General features: G+C 33.8%; 1 protein-coding gene across 1 annotated transcript; it reads right to left on the bottom strand.

The window, feature by feature from the left end:
- Positions 1-19914: 19914 nt before the first annotated feature.
- LOC100599984 (olfactory receptor 1052) lies at positions 19915-20759 on the bottom strand. Its single transcript, XM_012509262.2, is given in 2 exon segments — positions 19915-20126; positions 20129-20759. Coding segments are annotated over 2 exon segments (843 nt in total).
- Between the last annotated feature and the right edge of the window lie 1941 nt (positions 20760-22700).

Raw genomic sequence — 22700 nt, 5'->3', positions numbered from 1 at the left:
CTAATGAAATTCTTCTTCTACTGTGATCGTTACATTCTCTTACATCACTTATATTTTAAAAGGGCTTATTTTTTAATTGACAAATAATAGCTGTATATATTCATGGGAGTACATAGTGATGTTTTAAAATACATAATATATAGTGATCAGATCATATATATCTATCATTTCAAACATTTATCATTTATTTTTGTTGGGAATATTCAATATCCTCCTTCTCGCTACTTGAAACTACATAATACATTATTGTTAACTATAGTCATTGTACAGTAGTACAGAACAATAGAACACATTCCTCTTATTTAGCTGTAATTTTGTATCTTTTAACAAATCTCTCCCTAGTGTTACATAATGAAACAAGACAGATTCCTTACAGGAAAAAAATATATATTTTTGTAGTGATAGAAACCATCGCTAATATTAGAGATTTTAAAAAAGAAAATCTATTATAGATGTGCCATATCACTTACTGATGCTCAATATTATCAGATATTCGGACAAAATAAATGGTATACAGTAGGCCCCCATTATCTGTGGTTTTACTTTCTGTTGTTTCAGTTACCATTGGTCAATCAGTCTGAAAATATTAAAAGGAAACCTTCAGGAATAGACAATTCATAGGTTTAAATGTGCTTTTCTGGGTATTGTTATAATGGTTCCATTTTATAAGTAGTTATGTTGTTAATCTTTTACTGTGTCTAATTTAAAATTAATCTGTATCTTAAATATGTATTACAGGAAAAAAAACAGTATATATCAAGTTTGATACTATCTGAAATTTCAGGTATCCACTGGGGGTCATAGGCTCTTTGAGGATAAGGAGAGACTACAGCAATTTCTTCCCGCACTAAGTGCGCAACTTGAGAAAATAAAACTTTCAAAGAATTAGGTTGTACACCTGCAATCTCAATGTTTCATCTACCCTCTTACTTATTTGTTCAACACAAATTGATTAAACAGCTGTTAGATGGCAGGCACTATGCTTTGTGTGAAATATGAAAACAATATCATTTCTCCTTTCACATTACCTAGTGTTAATTGCCTCTTTCAAGATTCAAATTTTGTCTCAGCTATTTAATGTTCTGATATTTGGCGAACTAATATGTATTGTGGTCACAAATACACAGTTGATATGGGGCTATTGTTGGCCATATTACAAGATAAATAGACATTTAATAACTACTTGATTAATTGAATTTATATTTTTTCTATACATCTATCTTGGTTTCTGTCAATCAACTTTTTTAACTTTTTTATTAAATAACTTTAGACCTACAGATTTTCTATAAACACTTCTTCTAGCTTTACTAATGTTAAAATTAATCACAATGTGAATATTAATACTTAAGAAATTTATATTGATAATACTAGCTAAACTACAGACATCATAATTTTACTAAATTTTCCACTAAAGTCCTCTTTTCCTCTTCCAGGATCCAATCCAGGATGCCATGTTGTGGTTATTGTCCTGCCTGCTTAGGCTGTTGGAGTCTGTTTCTGTTCTATAGTCTTCCCTTTTCTTTCATGGCTGTGATGGTTTTTTTAGTACATGTCAAATATTTTATAGGATATTCTTCAGTTGAACTTTGCTGGATGTTTTCTCCTGATTAAGTTGAGGTTTTTCATGACTGGGAAGAGTTTCAGAGAGGCAATCTGTAAACATCCTCCATTTTATCACAGGGCATATGATGCTGATAGGTGATATGACTAGTGATATTAAACTCGATCACTTAGTGTGTGCCAGAATTTTTTACTGTAGTATTACAATTCTTTCTTTGTACTTATTAAATATTTATTTGGGGAAAGGTAACTTAGACTATGTAAATATTTCATTACTACTTTTTACCATTTATCAATATGTTTGTTGCTTGTGGCAATTATTACTGTGGTATTTTGGTAGAAATTTGTTGTTTCCCTTATTCTTTCAATATATTGAAATTATTCATAAAGGTAGAGTTATTACTTCTCCCCTATATATTTACTTATTCAGTCTTCTATTTAAACCATTATACACTCATAATTATTTACTCTTTGTGTTATTATTCCATGCTGACATCATTTATTCTGTTGCTTAAAACTAATGGAACCACCATCTAATTGGCTCCTGGACTCTATGCTCTTTGAACATGTCCCTACTTTTTAAAATTCTTTCCATCATTGTTTTTTACTCCTTACACTCTACCACACAAACTGTTCCAGGTCATCTTGTATTTTCCTGGACTCAACTCTAGAATTAACTACTTCTCTAAGAATTCTTGCTTTTATGAAACTATGGCATTTAGAAAAAAAGGATCTGAACAATATTTTATGATTATTATTTGTGTATTTATATTTTCCCTTAATAATAAATCACACATATTTTTAATACTTTTACATTCTCAACATTTTGTAATTATAACTTCAAAAAATGACTTTATGCTATAATGGAAAATGGTTATATTTGGAAAGCATAATTCCAAATTTGTGTCTAGAAATGTCATATACTTACTCTGTGACCTTATGAAAGCTTCTTAAGCTCTCATATCATCAGTTTCCATGTTTGTAAAGTGACAATACTAGTACCTGCCTCGTGTGTCTGTGAATATTCAATTGAATTTCATATATGAAACATTTAGAATGATGTCGAGGATATGATAGATATTCACTAAATATCTATTCTAGGTAGATAATAATGTAAGTGACTTTATAATAATCTGTTACATTTATACATCCACATTTATTAAACTGATTTCTCCACTGTTGGTTATCTCCATTAATCATGCTTTTTATGTGTTTTTTAATGCAAAATATGCATTGATTTATTTTCCTTAAGTAAACAACTGAAAAGTACTATTCTGAGACCAAAACTATGACTTTCCATGACACACTACTGTGAGGCATTTTAGAATGGTTGGACAAATGTTTATTTCTATGAACATAGTCCCTAACCATCCGTTTCCTCATAACTTTGTCTACATTTACTGTTTATATCTTATCAAGCTCCACATTTAACAGAACTTGATAAATCAAAGATTATTTTACTAAAAATTTATTTTATAGGTATACATGAGGAAAGCATCCTCATACCTTTATTTACTATTTATATAACCATCTCTTTAAGTGTTACTGAAAGCCTTATTAAAAATGTAGCTTTTTAAACTGTAATACAGTTTGAAAACTCCCTAATTTATTATTATCTATTTACTTTTCAATATCAAATATGCTAGTGTGTGACAGGTAGGAAATCAATTCTATGAAATAATTAACTTCTTAATTTATTAAACAAGTAAATATTGAGCACTTCCTATGTGATAATCACTTTCCTAGTAACCTGGGAACCATGGTTGAATAAGATACAGTCATTTTCTTATAGAAACAAACAGCTCAAAGGAAGGGTTAGAAGTGAAAACAAAAAAGTAGAATCCATTTTTGCAATGCAATGTGTAATTATAGAAGGATGAATGAAGGGGCTTAATTTTCTCAAAGACATTACCATGAAAATCTTTTGAGAGGTAAAATTATTTCTCCTGAATTTGAGAATAGTTACTATATTGTAGGGAAAATACTCTAAACAAAATGACAGACATATAGAAGGGTACAGAGAGAAGAATTTACACCATGGTAAATTGAGGAAAGCAAGTCATTTACTACAAAAGGAATCTTTAGTATGAAGCTGGAAAATGGGAGAGGCAATAGAGGATGTAAAATCTAAAAAGAGACATGTAAGCACGTGAATTCTTATTAAAAGGACAATGTGTAGAATTAAGGAAAGTGTTGTGACTAAAAACTTTGCTCTGAGGTAAAATTGAAGACACATTAAAGGAGAACTAGGTAGGCTGCAAGGGGAGACACTAGGAGGCTCTCAACAGTTAAGATTAGCAAACATTGGATCCTGAGCTGAAATGGTGGCAATGATAATTAATAAAGAAAAATAAACTAATCCGGTGGGTTTCCTAGATACAGAATTAACAAGACCTAATCGAGTAAGTATTTGAAGAAAATAAAAGAGATGTGTGGCCGGGTGTGGTGGCTCACACCTGTAATCGCAGCACTTTGGGAGGCCGAGGCATGAGAATCACGAGGTCAGGAGATTGAGACCATCCTGGCCAACATGGTGAAACCTTGTCTCTACTAAAATACAAAAAAAAAAAAAAAAAAAAAAAGAAATTAGCCAAGCATAGTGGCATGCGCCTGTAGTCCAGGCTACTCGGGTGGCTGAGGCAGGAGAATCACTTGAACCTGGGAGGCAGAGACAACAGTAAACTGAGATTGTGCCATTGCACTTCAGCCTGGCGACTGAGCGAGACTCTGTCTAAAAAAAAAAAAAAAAAAAACAAGAGATGATAGATCTATGCTGACTTGCCAGCTTGCCAGATATTTGGCTTGTGTAACTAAGTGAGTGGAAACATTTTATTCAAACAAAATAATATAAAAATAGAAAATGGGTGCATGGAATACGGTGATATTAGTTTTAGAACATTGGGGTTGAGGAAGTTGAAAGGCATTCAGAAAAATAAAGATTTGTCTTGGATGAGATGTAAAATACTCAAATGTCCAATAAAATGTGAATATCTCTACTCAGATTTTCTTAGTTATGTTTGTTAGCTTGTGGAACAAATTGCTGTTTCAAGGTATGTACAGCAAAATGCGAAATGGACTGAAGTTCAGAATGCTTAGTAAGTCATGAGATCTAATGAAAAAGCATATATTCTGTCCAATACTTGGTTTTGTCATCAGAAGAACAGATTAGAAGTTTCCCTTTAATTCTTAATTTTTTCTGATTTTAAAAAATCACATGAAAGCAGTAAAAAGGGCCGTTTTCAGTTTTTTCGTATTTCTAAGTTAAAGTACATTTGCTAGCCACCAGTAAAATGCCTCATTGTTGGGCTGGCCTTCAGAAACCAACACACATAACCATCCATCTGATATTCATACCTCTCCCTAAAAAGTGTCACCAAATGTTCACTTTAGCTTAAATCTTCCAAGTGATGTTTATCACTGGATCTTGGGGTAGTCTACATTGAGTTAAAATGTGTTTTCACATAGCATATAAGTAGTTATTATTAAATAAACATTCAATTGACTTTGAACTGCATTTGTTCAAAAATTTTTAAATTTTAATAATTGGATTCCTTTGAACTCTATAAAACAAATTTAATCCCTTGTCTTCATGGCCTGTTTTCAATAAGAGAAAACTATAATTTGTTCTCTAACCCTTTCAATTCAATATTCTCCACATGATGTGTCTTCATTATCCTTAATACTTTCCCCTGCAAAGAACTTAAACAATTTGGGACATGTTAAATATATGACATTCCACAGTTATACATATTAGTTCAAGATTGACTACTAAAGATTAAAGAAGATCATAAACACTTTAATCATAGCATAGAAACACTCCTTTTCATTTATATATACATGGATTCTTATATCTATATAAAATATAGACAGACAGATATATGAAATCAGCATTGCACTGCTAACAGAGGCTTTTATTAGAAACCAAAATTAAACACAAATTTTCAGATTGACTATGGAGCTAAAGAAAGAAACCACTTTCACTCACATGCTGTAAAGTTAGACTGTTTTAAGCTGTTTTAATGCATAAAATTCAGGTCAGAAACATGGTCATCACAAAGTACAAAAGCAAATAAAGCAAACTATAGAGAAATATTTGCTTGAATAGGGTTATTTAGTGATTGTTGGAGAAACTATCCACAATCGAAGCTCTTGCTAGACCTGATAAATTAATTTTTGTTGCCTTTTTATAATACAAGCTAAAGCTATTGGGAAAACTTTCCTAACAATTGAAAGTTTGTGCAACAAATATTTAAAGACTTCTAGGTTTCTTGTAGCTTTAATGGTGTTTCTAAATAATACCCCTCTGTGTAAGTTTATAGTATTTCAGAAAGTCTATCCCCTTGAATTTCATCTCCTATTATTTAATTTAATATGCTTCTCTTTTCACGATTTTGGTCCAACGAGCATAATCTCAAATCCATTACTGAGTAAAAACACAGAGAAACCTTACTTTCTCAAATTGTTTCTCATGAAGTTAGTAAATAACTTGTAGAAAGAAGATCATGATCAATTATTGTACTTTCGTTAATTTTCACATCGTTAGTTTTATCTGTTTTTATTTTTTGAAGATTTTATTATACAATATATTCATTATTTCTGTTTAGTTATAATAACTAAACTTTTAAATAAATACAATAATTGCATTGCTGAAGTAATTAGATTCTATACAAATTTTTGGAAAATAATTAGGCAAAATATCAAAACAGAAATGTTTATATATGTTTTACCAAAAACATGCCATTATTTGGAGTCTATGAAGATGAAAATAATTTAAAAAGTGGAGCACTTTATTATTATGCTGTAAATTACGTTGTTAAATGTAAAAGCCTTAAGTATATAAGACCAAGAGAGATATACTTTGGTAGACTTAATGTCGATTTAAATTTTGGTGTGTGATTATGAGATATCTTTCAGAAAGCTGCTTTTTATGTCCTAGGGACTCCCTTACTAGGCAATATTTTTGGTTTTGAAAACTTGGTTATGATAATAAAGGTAATTACTTATTTTTTGGCAAATTCATGTGCTGTTATCAAAATATTTGACAATGAGATTCTTCTGAAATTGTGAGCTGTATAGAAAGAATGAAATAAAATATGCTTTAACACATTTAATTATAAATTTCCATAACTTTCATTGTGAAGCAGTAATAAAGAAATTCAAAGACTTTTATAGATTTTAACAGATAAGATTTATTGCTATGAACTCTGTTTGATAGATACAAACATTCTTTTAAAACCTAAAACTATTATTCACTACATATTGCAATAATATCATTTAACAAAGAGCATGGTTACATTCTTAACAATTATGAGAATAACAATGCTGCTGGACTGAGATTTGATGGATGGCCAAGTGATCAGAACCATAAACACCATCTGGAATGATAGATGAACATAGGCCATATGGGATTCCAAAAGCCACTTTGTTAAACGTGTAACTTTTAGCATTTTCAAATGGTTGTATTCTTTTATGGAAGTTCCCTGAAGGCTGATTTTTGGTGAATTATGATATTCTGTAATATAACAGAATACCTTTACGTTGTTGTTTTGGTTTTTCTGTTAACTGGCAGAATTGGAGTCACCCTAAAGAGAAACCATCTGTGACTGTAGAATTACTTTTTAAAATAAAATATGCAAATTTTCACAATTCTAGAAAAAGATGGCACATAAAATACACGCAGGAAATTTAAAGGTTATTTGTTAATGTAAATGAGGAGGAGGTCTGTGTACAAGTATACAAGTATAGGTATATTTGAATTCTGACTCTCAAATATTGATGTTGTCTGATCTTGGGTGAGTTTTTATCCCGTTGATGCTTGGTTTCACGTTCTTGTTTCAGAAGAATCTCAAAATCTGCAAAATGGCTCAGCTCTTGGACGTCACTAAGAAGAAGGAGAAGTCAGTACTCTTCCTTTAACCAATATTCCTTGAGAGATGTGTGTGCATGTGTGCGTGTGTGCCTGTGTGTCTGCTACATGTCTCTGTGATTGTGCACCTACTGGTTCTTCTATATTTTTTACAAAACTGAAGATTGTATTTTATAATTAACCAATCCACAGAAAATGGGTGACAGTTTATTACATAGGAAGTTAGATTTTCAGAATCACAATTTGGGATTTGAAAGGATTCAAATTATACCAAAGTGGCATAAAAATATTTTTATCTGAAGACATTTGAGATTCAACAAATGCAGAAAGAAGCTTTATCAGAGCTTTTCTTATAGTAAAGGCAGACACTTCTGAGAATGAAACCTCCATAAATTGCCTCTAGCGGGAGGATTTTCTGCCTAGAAGAAGAAAGGGAACACGGGAATCTGCATAAAACAAACACTATCGGAAACTTTGTCTCCTATTTGTTCTGTTAAAAGTTCATTTGTTCTTCCTATAGAAGCCTTTCTCATCCTTTGCTTTGATGTGTCAAAATAAGTATATAAACCCTAGTCTCTAATTATTGAGCCAGTTCTTTCGTGTGCTCCCATATGTGTATGAATAAACTTTGTCACTTCTATTGTTAATCATTCCTTTGTCATTTTAATTAACGGGCCTTCTAACTAATAAACCTAAAAGTGTAAAAGAAATGTTTCCCAGATATATGTGTGTGTATGTTTATGTGCTCGCATGTGCGTATGTATGTTTCTGAAGGCTAATAATGAATGCATTTTTGCACATACACTGCTTTGAAAATAGCTTTCTGCCTCCACCCCAAAAGTCCCACATATATTTAACAATGTACTTACTGCAGCACCGATAAATAGTCTTAAATGTTTCTGGCTGAAAATTCATGCTCACTGAGGAAGTATTTTTCTCTTAATAATCATTTTCATGGCTTCTTTGACTTCTCTGTTTCTCACGCTATATATTAGAAGATTTAGTATTGGCAACAAAAGTGTATACACCACAGACAGAATTTTGGCTCTATCCTGTGAGTAGCTAGAGCTGGTTCCCAGATAAGTAAATATCACTGTTCCATAGAAGAGAGCCACTACCATTAGGTGGGAGGCACATGTGGATATGGCTTTATTTCTGCCCCTGGTGGAATGTATCTTCAGGACAGTGAGCAGGATTCCCAGATAGGAACTAACCACTATCAAAAAGGTAGTCACTGATGTTGCTCCAGAAAGGACAGTAAATAAAATCTTACTGTGTTGGGTGTTGGAACAGGAGAGTTGGAAGAGCAATGGAATGTCACAGAAATAATGGTTGATAACATTGGGCCCACAGAAAGACAAACTGAGTAAGCTACTCAGGTGGGTGAGGGAGTTTACAGAGCCCAGCAGGTAAGAAACAGTCACCAGGTAGATGCAGAAAGTAGGAGTCATGAGACCTTGTAGTGAAGTAGGTGGCAAACAGCGGGATACCGATCACATGCCATGGCAGGCAGGAGGAAGCATTCAGTAGTCAGGAACAAGTTGACAAAGGAATACTGAAGGAGGCAACCGTGATAGGAGATGACTTTCTGTCCTGCTATGTAATTCACCAACATTTTAGGAATCAAGACTGAAGAATAGCAGAAATCCAAGAAAGCCAACTGGCTAAGGAAAAAGGACATGGGTGAATAGAGTTGGGCACTAGCCAGAATTATTATGATAATCCAAATGTTGCCCAACACAGTAATGAGATAGATTAATAGAAAGAGCACAGAAAGGACAACATTCATTTCAGGGTTATCAGTCAACCCCAGGAGGATGAATTCAGTTATCACAGTGACATTTCTGTCAGCCATTTATATGGCTTCCCTATGAGGGATCTGCAGGGAACAATAGGAAAAATAACCACAGAGTACAGCTGAATAAATAAATTGCAGCTATCAACTTCTTTAGAAAATACATGGTTTTTATTATCAATAATAATTATCCATGGTAAATTTGAATTTTGCATGCAAAAGTTAGCCTGATACAGACCTTTGTTGGATCTCACTAAGGAATATAAATGAACATTACGCATCACATAAGAACCTGTGGAGAAATTAGAATTTCCCTGCAGAGCTCTAATAGGAACATTTGTTTGACAGAGAGAGTTTAAGAGGTGGATTCTGGGTAACGGTATATTACAGATTCCGGAATAGAAGGCAAGGACCTCATCCATTAAGGAAGAAAATTATTTAGCAAGGAGCCACAACAAAACCCCAAACATCCTCAATATTTAACAGGTGGATTTTTTATACATCTGGCAAAATTACTTTCTATGATATTTAGACAGCTAGTACTCAAGACATACATTAAACAATAACACAAAAGAATATATATGTGTATGTTTTTATATATGTGGATATGTGAACACATATACATACATAAAATCTCATCTAATAAAACATATAGGTTATTTATGAAAAAAGTGAGAATCGGGGTGTCTTGAATATAGAATTTAAAAAATCAAACATTTTCTATCATAATAAAATTGTTTGTTTTTAAAAACACATTTATACCAGGAAGTCATCTTCTGAAACTCCAAGTGATATTCATCATTTCACCCTCTGAATTCCTATAGCATTTCTTATCCAACAGCTTGGATTTGTCTATACCTGAGATTTTCATTTTTTTTTCATTATTTATTGAGTCATGAAAGCTTTTCAAAATGTTTTAATCTCTGCAGTCAAAACCTCACATTTTATTTCGGGGCCGGAGCGTGTGTATTCTGCACATTAAATCACATATGGATCTTTTTATTTAGAAAATAATTATTAATTGTATTTTAGGTTTTACCATTTAACCAAAAATACATAAAAAGTAAGTTATATATCTATTATATTTGGAAAACACTGGGTTACATATATTTAAGGAAAATTGTCTTTATGTACAAATTTTAGGTGTACTTATACTACTGTGGTTGAGAGTTTTCAAAAACATAAAGCATTTTTTATATTAATTTGACAATGACATATATATTCACAGAACATTTATTAGTATGATAATTCACAATCCACAATCCAAAATTATTTGGGAATAATATTTCCCTAATATTAAATAAAGAGTGATAAAGAACTGGGCTTCGATTTCTACCTTGTACTACCAGTGTGAGGTAAAGTAAGCTATTTAATAACAATTCAAATACTGCAAACAGGCTCCAAGATAGCTTCATTTATGTCAATTTCACTGAAATTGCAAAAAGTTAAAAAGAATGACTAGTCACTTTTTACCGGAGAAACTTGTAATTTTATGCCAAACTATTGGATTCATCTATAAATCTTCCCCTACATATAATTGTGAGAATTCAGAAAATAAGTGAAAACTTGCATACGTGGAATAATAGACATTGGAGACTCAGAAGGATAGGAGGAGAGAGGGAAATGAGGGATGAGAAATCAATTAATGGGTAAAATGTACATCATTTGGGTAATGGTTACAATAAAAGCCCAGACTTCACCATGACACCATGTATCCATGGAACAAAGCTGCACTTGAACTCTTTAAATTTATACTAATAAAAGAAAGAAAATATGTGAAAACTGTCTGGCATGCCATAGGAGCTCTCTGAATGTCTGTTGCCTATTCAAAGTAAAACGAAGAAAATAGACTGAGAAAATAGAGGTGTCTGTCCACATACTTGACAAATTACTCCTTGACGAAATTACCCTTTTTGTTCTTTGCCTTCTTTGGTTTAATATTGTTTAGCCAGCTTTGCCTTGATTGACTTTCTTTTTAAGCAAACCAAATTTGTGACTGGCTATGAGTTTCTTCTTATTTCACTAATTTCACATTTGTTTCTTTAATTTTAATTTTTATTTAATAAATGACCATTTTGACCTGGACTACTTTTCACATTGTATTTTCCTTTTGCTATAAAATCAATTACAATAAAATAATGTTTGACGCTCAAAATTATTGCTTGAAATAAGGCCAAAGAAAACGCTGTTCCTTTTCTTAGATTTAACAAAATTCAACAGTTTATAATAGCTAGCCTTATATTTCAAAGAATTTCTTCAAATAAATTCTCCTCTGTAACTTATATTGATCAAAGATATGAAGCTTTAAATACAACTACTTGAGGAAAATATAAAATAAACCCACAAATTATTTCACAAAAGCCAGTTGATGCTGGGAATATTGTAATTCTATTTCACTCATCTCAATGATTGAAATGGATTTGAGGCAAATGCTTCTTTCTCATATTATACTTGCAGTAGGTACTGAGAGTTGCTCTTTTTCAAAACAGGAGAAGGTATTTATAAACCCTTTGTTAGAACACATAAACACCTACTTGGTGTTGAGAGGAAGCCCTGGCTCTTTTCTCTTAATTTTCAGACTGTTGTGTTTATATTTGGCTTGGGGCCTTTGGAGGATAGACTCCCCAGTGACTTATTAAAAACTAGATTTCATTAAAATAGCTAAAAATTGGCCTGGGGAAAGTAAGGCCCCAGCACTCTTTCCAAAGTATAACAATTCAAATATTTGGCCTTTTCTCACTTTCAGAGAAAAATTGTCACAGATGTTCTTGCCTCACCTATGTGGGGCTCTACAAGCAAAATCTGAACTGTTAAAAATTAACTCCACTGGTAATAATTAAAATTTACATAATTTATATGTACATATTACAGGTAATATAGTATGTATATTATTTGTAAAGAGCTCTAAATTCCATTTTGTCATGGTCATATCCTTCTACTAATACATTATTATTTGTAGTAGCTATGAAAAATATACACATGTTCCAGTGTGAGAGAACCCAAAAATGAATGTAGAATTCAGGTGTGTGTGCGTGTGCATATGCATGCACATGTATTTATGTGAACTTTCATAGAGTAGATTGCTTTTTAATATTGGGGTAACTTAACCAATTAGGATACTAGGGTAATTATAAGGTTCAATATTTTTGTCACTTTATTAGCTGAACATAAAAAAAAAATTTTAAACTATTGAGTAGGTGGGGAGGGGCCAAGATGAAAAACACACTTCAGGATATCATCCAAGAGAACTTCCTTAACCTAGCAAGACAGGCCAACATTCAAATCCAGAGAATCCAGAGAACTCCATTAAGATACTCCATGAAAAGATCTATCCCAAGACACATAACCAAAAGATTCTCCAAGGTTGAAATGAAGGAAAAAATGTTAAGGGCAGCCTGAGAGAAAGGCCAGGTCACCTACAATCGGAAGCCCATCAGACTGAAAGCAAACTTCACAGAAGAAACTCTACAAGCCAGAAGAGATGGGAGGCCAATATTCAACATTCTTAAAGAAAATAATTTCCAACCCAGAATTTTATATCTGGCCAAACTAAGTTTCATAAGTGAAGGAGAAATACAATCCCTTTCAGACAAGCAAATGATGAGGGATTTTTGTCACCACCAGTCCTGCCTTGCAACTGCTCTGAAGGAAGCACTAAACATGGAAAGGAAAAACCATTAGCAACCACTACAAAAACACACTGAAGTACGCAGAGCAATGACACTATGAAGCAACTACATTAACAAGTCTGCAAAATTAACCAGCCAGCATCATGATCACAAGATCAAATTCACACATAATAATATTAACCTTAAATATAAATGGGCTAAATGTCCCATTTAAAAGACACAGAATGGCAAGCTGGATACAGAGACAAGACCCATTGATGTGCTACATTCAAGAGACACATCTCATGTGCAGAAACACACATAGGCTCAAAATGGAGGGTTGGAGGAAAATTTACCAAGCAAATGGAAAGCAAAAAAAAAAAAAGGAGAGGTTACAATCCTAGTTTCTGACAAAGGACTTTAAACCAACAAAGGTAAAAAAAGACAAAGAAGGACATTACATAATGGGGAAGGATTTAATTCAATAAGAAGAGCTAACTATCCTAAATACATACGCACTCAGTCCAGGAGCACCCAGCTTCATAAAACAAGTTCTTAAAGACCTACCAAGAGACTCAAACCCCCATACAATAATTGTAAGAGACTTTAATACCCCACTGTCAATATTAGACAGATCACTGAGAGAGAAAATTAATTGATATTCAGGACTTGAACTCAGCCCTGGATCAAGTAGACCTGATAGATAACTACAGAACACTCCACCCAAAACAAGAGCATATACGTTTTTCTTGGTGTCACATGGAACATACTCTAAAATTGGCCAGATAATTGGAAGTTAAACACTCAGCAAATGCAAAAAACTAAAATAATAACAGTCTGTCAGACTACAGTGCAATCAAATTAGAAATAAAGATTAAGAAACTCACTCAAAACCACACAACTACATGGAAATTGAACAACCTGCTCCTGAATGACTTCCAGGTAAATAATAAAATTAAGGCAGAAATCAAAAAGTTCTTTGAAACCAATGAGAACAAAGAGACAATATATCTGAATCTCTGGAATGCAGCTAAAGCATAGTTAAGAGGGAAATTTATAGCATGAAATGCCCACATTAAAAAGCTAGAAAGATCTCAAATCGACATCTTAACATCACAACTAAAAGAACTGGAGAACCAAGAACAAACACACCCCAGAGCTAGCTAAGAGACAACAAATAACCAAGCTCAGAATGGAACTGAAAGAGATAGAGATACAAAAATTCCTTCAAAAAAATCAACAAATCCAGGAGCTTTTTTTTTTTTTGAAAAACAATAAAGAAAATAGATAGATTGTTAGCTAGACTAATACAGAATAAAAGAGAGAAGATTCCAACAAACACAATCAGGAATGATCAGGGAGATATCATTACTGACTCCACAGAAATACAAGCAACCATAAGAGAATACTATAAACATGAAAATACAGTAGAAAATCTAGAATAAATGGATAAATTCCTGGACACATACACCCTCCAAAGACTGATCCAGGAAGAATTTGAATCCCTGAATAGACTAGTAATAAGTTCTGAAATTGAGGCAGTAATAAATAGCCTACCAACCAAAAAAAGCCCAGGACCAGATGTATTTACAGCTGAATTCTACCAGAGGTACAAACAGGAGCTGGTACCATTTCTTCTGAAATTATTTCAAACAATTAAAAAGGAGAGACTCATCCCTAACTCATTTTATGAGGCCAGCATCATCTTGATACCAATACTTGGCAGAGATATAACAACAACAAAAAAAGACAACCTCAGGCCAATATCCCTCATAAACATCAATGTGAAAATCCTCCATAAAATAAAGGCAAACTGAATCCAGCAGCACACCAAAAAGCTTATCAACCATGATCAAGTTGGGTTTATCCCCAGGATGCACAGCTGTTTCAATATACACAAATCAATAAACATAATTTATCACATAAACAGAACTAAAGACAAAAACCACATGATTATCTCAATAGATGCAGAAAAGACCTTCTATAAAATTCAACATCACTTCATGTTAAAAACTCTCAATAAACTGGATATTGAAACAACATACCTCAAAATAAGAGTCATTTATGACAAACCCAAAGCCAATATCATACCGAATAGGCAGAAGCTGGAAGCATTCCCCTTGAAAACTGGCACAAGACAAGGATGCCCTCTCTCACCACTCTTAACTCAATATATTATTGGAATCTCTGACCAGGCCAATCAGGCAAGAGAAAGAAATAAAGGATATTCAAGTAGGAAGACAGGAAGTCAAATTGCCCTTGTCTGCAGACGACATGATCCTATGTCTAGAAAAGCCCATTGACTCAGCCCAAAAGCTTCTTAAGTTGATAAGCAACTTTAGCAAAGTCTTAGGATACAAAACCAATGTGCAGAAATCACAAGAATTCCTATACACCACAACAGACAAGTAGAGAGCCAAATCATGAATGAACTCCCATTCACAATTTCCCCAAAGATAATAAAATACCTAGGAATACAGTTAACAAGGGAAGTGAAGGACCTCTTCAAGGAGAACTACAAACCACTGCTCAGGGAAATTAGAGAGGACACAAACTGATGGAAAAAACATTCCATTTCCATGCGCATGGACAGGAAGAGTCAATATCGTGAAAATGGCCATACTACCCAAAGCAATTTATAGATTCAGTACTATTCCCATTAAACTACCATTGACATTCTTCACAGAATTAGAAAAAAAACTATTTTAAAATTCATATTTAACCAAATGAGCTTGTAAAGCCAGAACAATACTAAGCAAAAAGAACAAAGCTGGAGGCATCCAACTTCAAACTATACTACAAGGCTACTGTAACCAAAATGGAATGGTGTTGGTACAAAAATAGGCACATAGACCAATGGAACAGAATACAGAACTCAGAAATAAAACTGCACATCTACAACCATCTGATCTTCAAAAAATCTGACAAAAACAAGCAATGGGGAAAGGATTCCCTACTTAATAAATGGTGCTGAAAGAACTGGTTAGCCATATGTAAAAATTGAAACTGGACTTTCTCCTTACACTTTATACAAAAATTAACTCAAGATAGAGTAAAGATTTAAGTGGAAAATCCAAAACTGTGAAAACCCTAGAAGAAAATCTAGGCAATACCATTCAGGACATAGGCATGGACAAAGATTTTATAAAGAAATCGCCAAAAGCAATTGCAACAAAAGCAAAAATTTACAAATGGGATTCAATTAAACTAAACAGTTTCTGCACAGCCAAAGAAACTATCATCAGAGTAAATAGACAAACTACAGAATGGGAGAAAATTTTTACAATCTGTTAATCTGGTAAAGGTCTGATATCCAGAATCTAAAAGAAACTTAAGCAAATTCACTGAAAAAAAAACCAAACAACCCTATTAAAAAGTGGGCAAAGAGCATGATCAGATACTTCTCAAGAGAAGACATACATGGGGCCAACAAACATCTGAAAAAAAAGCTCAACATCACTGATCATCAGAGAAATGCAAATCAAAACCACAATGAGATACTATCTCACACCAGTCAGAATGGCAATTATTAAAAAGTCAAGAACCAACAGATGTTAGTAAGGTAGCAGAGAAATAGGAACACTTTTACACTATTGGTGGGAATGTAAATTAGTTCAACCATTGTGGAAGTCAGTGTGACGATTCCTCAAAGATTTAGAACCAGAAATACCATTTGGCCCAGCAATCCCATTACTAGGTATATGCTCAAAGAAATATAAATTATTCTATTATAAAGATACATGAACACATATGTTTATTGGAGCACTATTCACAATAGCAAAGACATGGAATCAACCCAAATGTCCATCAGTGATATGCTGGATTAAAAAAAAATTAGTACATACACACCATGGAATACTATGCAGCCATAAAAAGGAACAAAATCATGTCCTTTGCAGGGACATGGATGAACCTGGAAGCCATTATCTTAGCAAACTAACTCAGGAACAGGAAATCAAACACATTTCTCACCTATAAGTGGGAGCTGAACAATGAGACTATGTGGATACAGGGAGGGGAACAACACACGGTGGGGCCTGTGGCAGGAGGATGGGGAGGGAGAGCATCAGGAAAAATAGCTAATGCATGTCAGGCTTAATATCCAGGTGATGGATTGATCTGTGCAGCAAAACACCATGGCACATGTTTACCTGTGTAACAAACCTGCACATCTTGCACATGTACCCCAGAACTAAAATAAAATAAAATACAAATATTGAGTAGGCTGATAATTGGAGGATAGAACGACAAATATAAGAGGGGGTGAATAAGAAAAAACTACCATTAATATAGTTCAAATGCAACTATCATTAATTAAAAAACTATCATTAATATAGTTCAAACGCAACTAAAGAATCAAACACAAATGCATAAGAACATGGTGAAAACTTGAAACAACTTTAAAATAAAGCAATAATGAAAATGAACTAACAAACATGGAATATTATAACAAATATTTAAAAGAGCATTTGTTTGGTCTTGCAAAAAAATCAAGAGGAGTCCTGATAGGAATGGCTTCTATTTATTAAATGCCTATGATTTTTCAAGGACTTCACAACTATTATCTCTAATCACTGTATGATTTTAATTATATATTTTAATTTACATGATTCACATTACTGGCGGCCCAGAATAATTTAAGAAGCTGGGCCAGGCACAGTGGCTCATGCCTGTAATCCCAGCATTTTGGGGGCCAAGGCAGGCAGATCAACTGAGGTCAGGAGTTAAAGACCAGCCTGACTAACATGGCGAAGCCCCATCTCTACTAAAAGTATAAAAATTAGCTAGGCATGTGGTGGCAGGAGCCTGTAATCCCAGCTACTTGGGAGACTGAGACATCACAATCACTTGAATCCAGAAGGCAGAGGTTTCAGTGAGCCAAGATTGTGTCACTGCACTCCAGCCTGGGCGACAGAGTAAAACTCCGTCTCAAAAAAAAAAGAAAAGAAAAATTGTTCAAGTTTGCACTTTAGGACATATTAGACTCAGAAGGGTATACTAGCAAAAACTGAATATCTGAGAAGTCTAAGAATGAAAATGAGAATCTATGAATTCTGAGAATTCATAAGAAATATGTAAAACTGATGTAAGCTCTAGATGTCTATGATTCTAACAGTTGGAATTTAGATACAGGCAACGTTTGACCAATGACAGCGATCATAGCTGGGATCGCTGTAGTCAACAAAATCTCAGATCTTAGGAACATAAATTCATTGCATTGTGTCCTGGGTCTTCATATAGCAACAATCATGATCATAATACAAATTTCATCATAGCCAGTCCAAACGGTGCCGGCAATATATTTCCCTAAGTCAGGACAATTTTCACATCACAAATTCCAAGGCTACATACATGGAATAAAAACACATATTTGATAGATGTTTTCCGACGCCACAAAGTCATGTCAGATCAATATTTGCTGAGTCCTGATTTCTTCTAGTATTGATATTGAAATTTTATTTGATATTGAACAGTAACAGTACACTCTCAAATTTTTATTTTCCTGATATTTTGCATGTCAACTAATGGGAGTGAGAACAGATTATTTCATTTTTGGTGTTCTCACTTGTTTTCTATTAGTTATTTGTATCAACCATGTAGGGACATTTAGGATATGCCTGACTCAGTTTCACTTAGTTTCAGAATAAACTTATATATGATTATGTTACTCATTTTCCAATCTACATTATACAAATCTGTCACTAACCACCTCAATTTCTATCAGAATTGTGGGAGTGATATTTTTCTTATTGAAGCACCTGGTTTTTGTTTAGAATATAATATTGCAACTGTTTATTAGGATGAGTTGAAGGTGGGCACTAAACAGAACAATAATAATTTTCCCATGAAATTCCACCCCTTCTCATTGGTGCCATTCACTTACATAACTGTGGCTGTCAATAAGGATAAAAAAACTTAATCTAGCCTACCATGTAAATATATGAATTAATATTTTATTGAGTCTTCAGCTGTTTCATTGTGCTGCTTAGCTCATTTGTCACCAGTTAATTCAATATTTAAAACAGAATTTTAAAATATTTCATTTTATTTGTAAGTGAATATATTCTCTAGAATACTGTTATTTATATATTTTTAATATTTTTCCAGATAGGATCGTTTACAACAATTTGAGAATAAATCAATATGGGACAATTAGTATTTGTAGGCTTGATCTTATGATGATGCACTTGTACATATAATTTGAATTGAAGGGAAAATAATTGGCTTCACATATTTTCCCTACCTAGAATGACTCTTCTGGGAGATTTTTTGTTTAATGTGTAAAAAGGATTCTGGAAGATCTTTAAAGGAAAGAGGAAAGCGAATTTGATTATTAACGACATCCTAATGAGTTTGGAGTCATCCTTTCTAAATATGAAGTGAAAGTCTTCAGGGTAAGCTTTCTCTGAGTATTAGTGAGCCTTCCATGTGGAGTGATAATAAAACTACGACATTCTGTCCAATATGATTTCATATGTAGTCGTGGAAACTGAGGCCAGGGATGGGGAAATGGTTTAGACTAAGCATTGCAAGTGGAAAGGTAATCTAGTACTATATTCTTTTTCTGAGTATTTTTAAGTGTATATATTTATTTTGAAGAATATCAAGCAATAAATAATCCAGGTTAATTTTTGGTATATGTATCTATCTTTTTCCTGGATAAGGAAAGTACCAATACTTTTTGCCTTGAATGTATTTTACTTATTTCCATGCTCAATAGAGAGACCAAGGCAACATATATTGTATTATTTATTAATTTATCATTGTCTCTATTTGCATATGTGTTTGAGTGTCTATATATCCCATAAATATTTATTTTTACTTATATGAAGGAATGAAAACGTCATCAATTGCCTAGAGAAAACTACCTTAGATCTTAGCCTGGTTTTTAGATTAGTTAACACGGGAACCAGCCGTGTCTTCTATGGCACATTTTTCTAGGTCTTTTTTTTCCACTGTAAGACACAGGGTTCCAATTGAATAAACTCTAAGGCTCCTGTAGGATCGAAATTTTATTAAATCTTTATAGATATCATTAGACAAACCACTGTTTGTAGTCTATTTTTGGACATGGAAATTTGAAATTAACAAGGAAAATGTTTCATTTCTATAGCCCTTTTCACAGCTTCCTTCACTTCCTTGTTCCTTAGGCTGTAACTAAAGCTTATCGATCCATAGAATAAGGTCACGGTAATCAGGTGAGAGGTGCAGGTGGAGAAGGCTTTATGTCTACCTGCTGCTGAGCGGATCCTCAGGACAGCAGCAACAATGAAGATGTAGGAGATCACCACAGTCAAAAAGTGAGCATGGCAATAACGCCAGAGAAGATCAAAAACAACAGTTCATTCGTAGATGTGTCAGAACATGACAGCTTCAAAAGTGGGGGAAGATCACAGAAGAAGTGATTGATGACATTTGGCCCACAGAAAGACAGTTTCACTAAGCCAATTGTATGTGTCAATGAGTTGATTAAACCTCCCACACATGACCCAAATACGAGCACAATACAAACTATTTTAGTCATAGCTACTGTATAAAGTAAAGGGTTCACAATGGCCATGTAATGGTCATAAGCCATTGTGGCCAGCAAGAAGCCCTCAGTGGTAAGGAGAGACACGAATAAAAAATACTGCACAATATATGCAGAGAATAAGATTGTCTCCCGCTAAACAAAGAAGTTCAGCAGCATTTTGGGTGCAAAAACTGATGAATAGCAGGCATCAACAAATGACAGACAGCTAAGGAAATAATACATGGGTGTGTGGAGTTTGGGAGTTACATAGATTAGAAAGAGCATTCCTAGATTCCCCACCAGGGAAATAGTGTAGATCAACAGGAACAACACGAAGAGGACCATCTTCAGTTCAGCATGATCTGTCAGTCCCAAAAGGATAAACTCAGTAACCATTGTAAAATTAAAATCAGCCATGGATTTGTGTTTCTTGATGCCTGTTAATGATATGGAGATTGGAATTAATTCAGAGTAATGATACTGCAATATCAAGACCATTTGGAATCCCTACCTAGCCATGTGATTTGAGTTAGTGACTTCTCTGATTGTCTTACCTATAAAATCAGAAAATTTCAACACTTTATTCAAACACAGTTTATTTAGTTATTCCATAAAAAAAATTCCATGAGTGAAAAAAAAATTGAAAAAAAAAAGTTAGGGTACTAGCTTAAGGCTGCATTTAAAATGCTGGTCTCAATGGGAACAAAAATCTAAAGTAAACTTTATTTTACATCTATATAAAGAAAAGAAAAAACCTAAAACTGAATTAACATTTGACCCAGCAATCCCATTATTGGGTATATACTCAAAGGAATATAGATCATTCTATCATAAGGACACATGCATGTGTCTGTTCATTGAGGCAGTATTCACGTAGCAAAAACATGGAATCAACCTAAATGCCCATCAATGGTGGACTGGATAAAGATGTGGTACATTTACACCATTGAATACTATGCAGCCATAAAAAGTAATGAGATCATGTCCTCTGCAGCAACAAGGACGGAGCTGGAAGCCATTATCCTAAGCAAACTAACACAGGAACAGAAAACCAAATACTGCATGTTCTCACTTATAAAGGGAAGCTAGACATTGAGTACATATGGACCCAAAGAAGGGAACAACAGATACTAGTGCCTACTTGAGAGTGGAAGGTGGGAGGAAGGTGAGGATCAAGAAAGTACCTACTGAGTACTGTTCTTATTACCCGGGTGATAAAATTATCTGTCCACCAAACCCGCATGACACACAATGTATCTATATAATTAACCTGCATATGTACCACTGAACATAAAATAAAAATTGCAAACAAAAGAGAGAAGAAAAGCCCAGTTCACAAAAGCATAAGAACTAAATTTGGAAATAGAATGTATGTCCCATAGAAGCCCATTTTTACACTTCTAATTTGAAATGTAATAGTAGCTAATGTCAAAATGTATCGAGATATAAGGGTAACTGTACTATGGCATTTAAACCTGAAATATTCGACTAACATCTTCATGCTTAGTTCCTAATCCACATTTTTAAAGTTAGGAGAAGGCTTTGTACCTTCCCTCAGCTGCATGGATTCTCTGGATGGCAATGATGATGCGGATATAAGACACCATAATGACAATGAAAGTGAACATTGCAATGAGCCCAGAGAAGACCAAGAGCAGCATTTCACTGATATGAACATCAGAGCAAGAAAGCCTCAGAAGAGGAGGAACGTCACAGAAATAATGATCCATAATATTAGGACCGCAGAAGTCTAATTTGAGCAAACCTATTGTGTGTGTCAGGGAATTAATGAGCCCACCTAAGTAAGAAGCAAGGACCATCTGAATACAAACTCTTTGGGTCATAATGACTGTATACAACAAAGGATTAGCTATGGCCACATAACGGTCATAAACCGTCATGGACAGGAGAATGCCCTCTGTGGTTACATATACTGCAAAAGAGAAACTTTGTAGAACACAGCGAGAAAATGTACTGGACTTATGTTTTGTTAGGAAATTGACTAGCATCTTAGGAGCAAAGACAGTAGAGTAGCAGATATCACAAAAGGAGAAGTTGCCAAGGAAGAAGTACATTAGAGTATGAAGTTTGGCATTTAACCATATTAAAATAATTATGCCCAAATTACCCAACAAAGTGATGAAATAAATCAGAGTGAAAAGCAAAAAGAGTGGGATCTGCAAATTAGGATTTTCAGTTAACCCTACCAGGAGGAATTCCTTCACACCTGTATGATTCCAGCCTCTCATTTTTACTCAGGTATATATAGATCCTTAGTTGAAGAACAAGATATTACTCTGATGGAAAAGGAATGATTCCTTCATGATCCAGTATCCAGAACAGCATGGGACATTTAGG

The sequence above is a fragment of the Nomascus leucogenys genome, chromosome 4, assembly GCF_006542625.1.
Source record: "Nomascus leucogenys isolate Asia chromosome 4, Asia_NLE_v1, whole genome shotgun sequence".
NCBI lineage: Eukaryota > Metazoa > Chordata > Mammalia > Primates > Hylobatidae > Nomascus > Nomascus leucogenys.
This window is presented reverse-complemented; position numbering and strand designations above follow the sequence as displayed.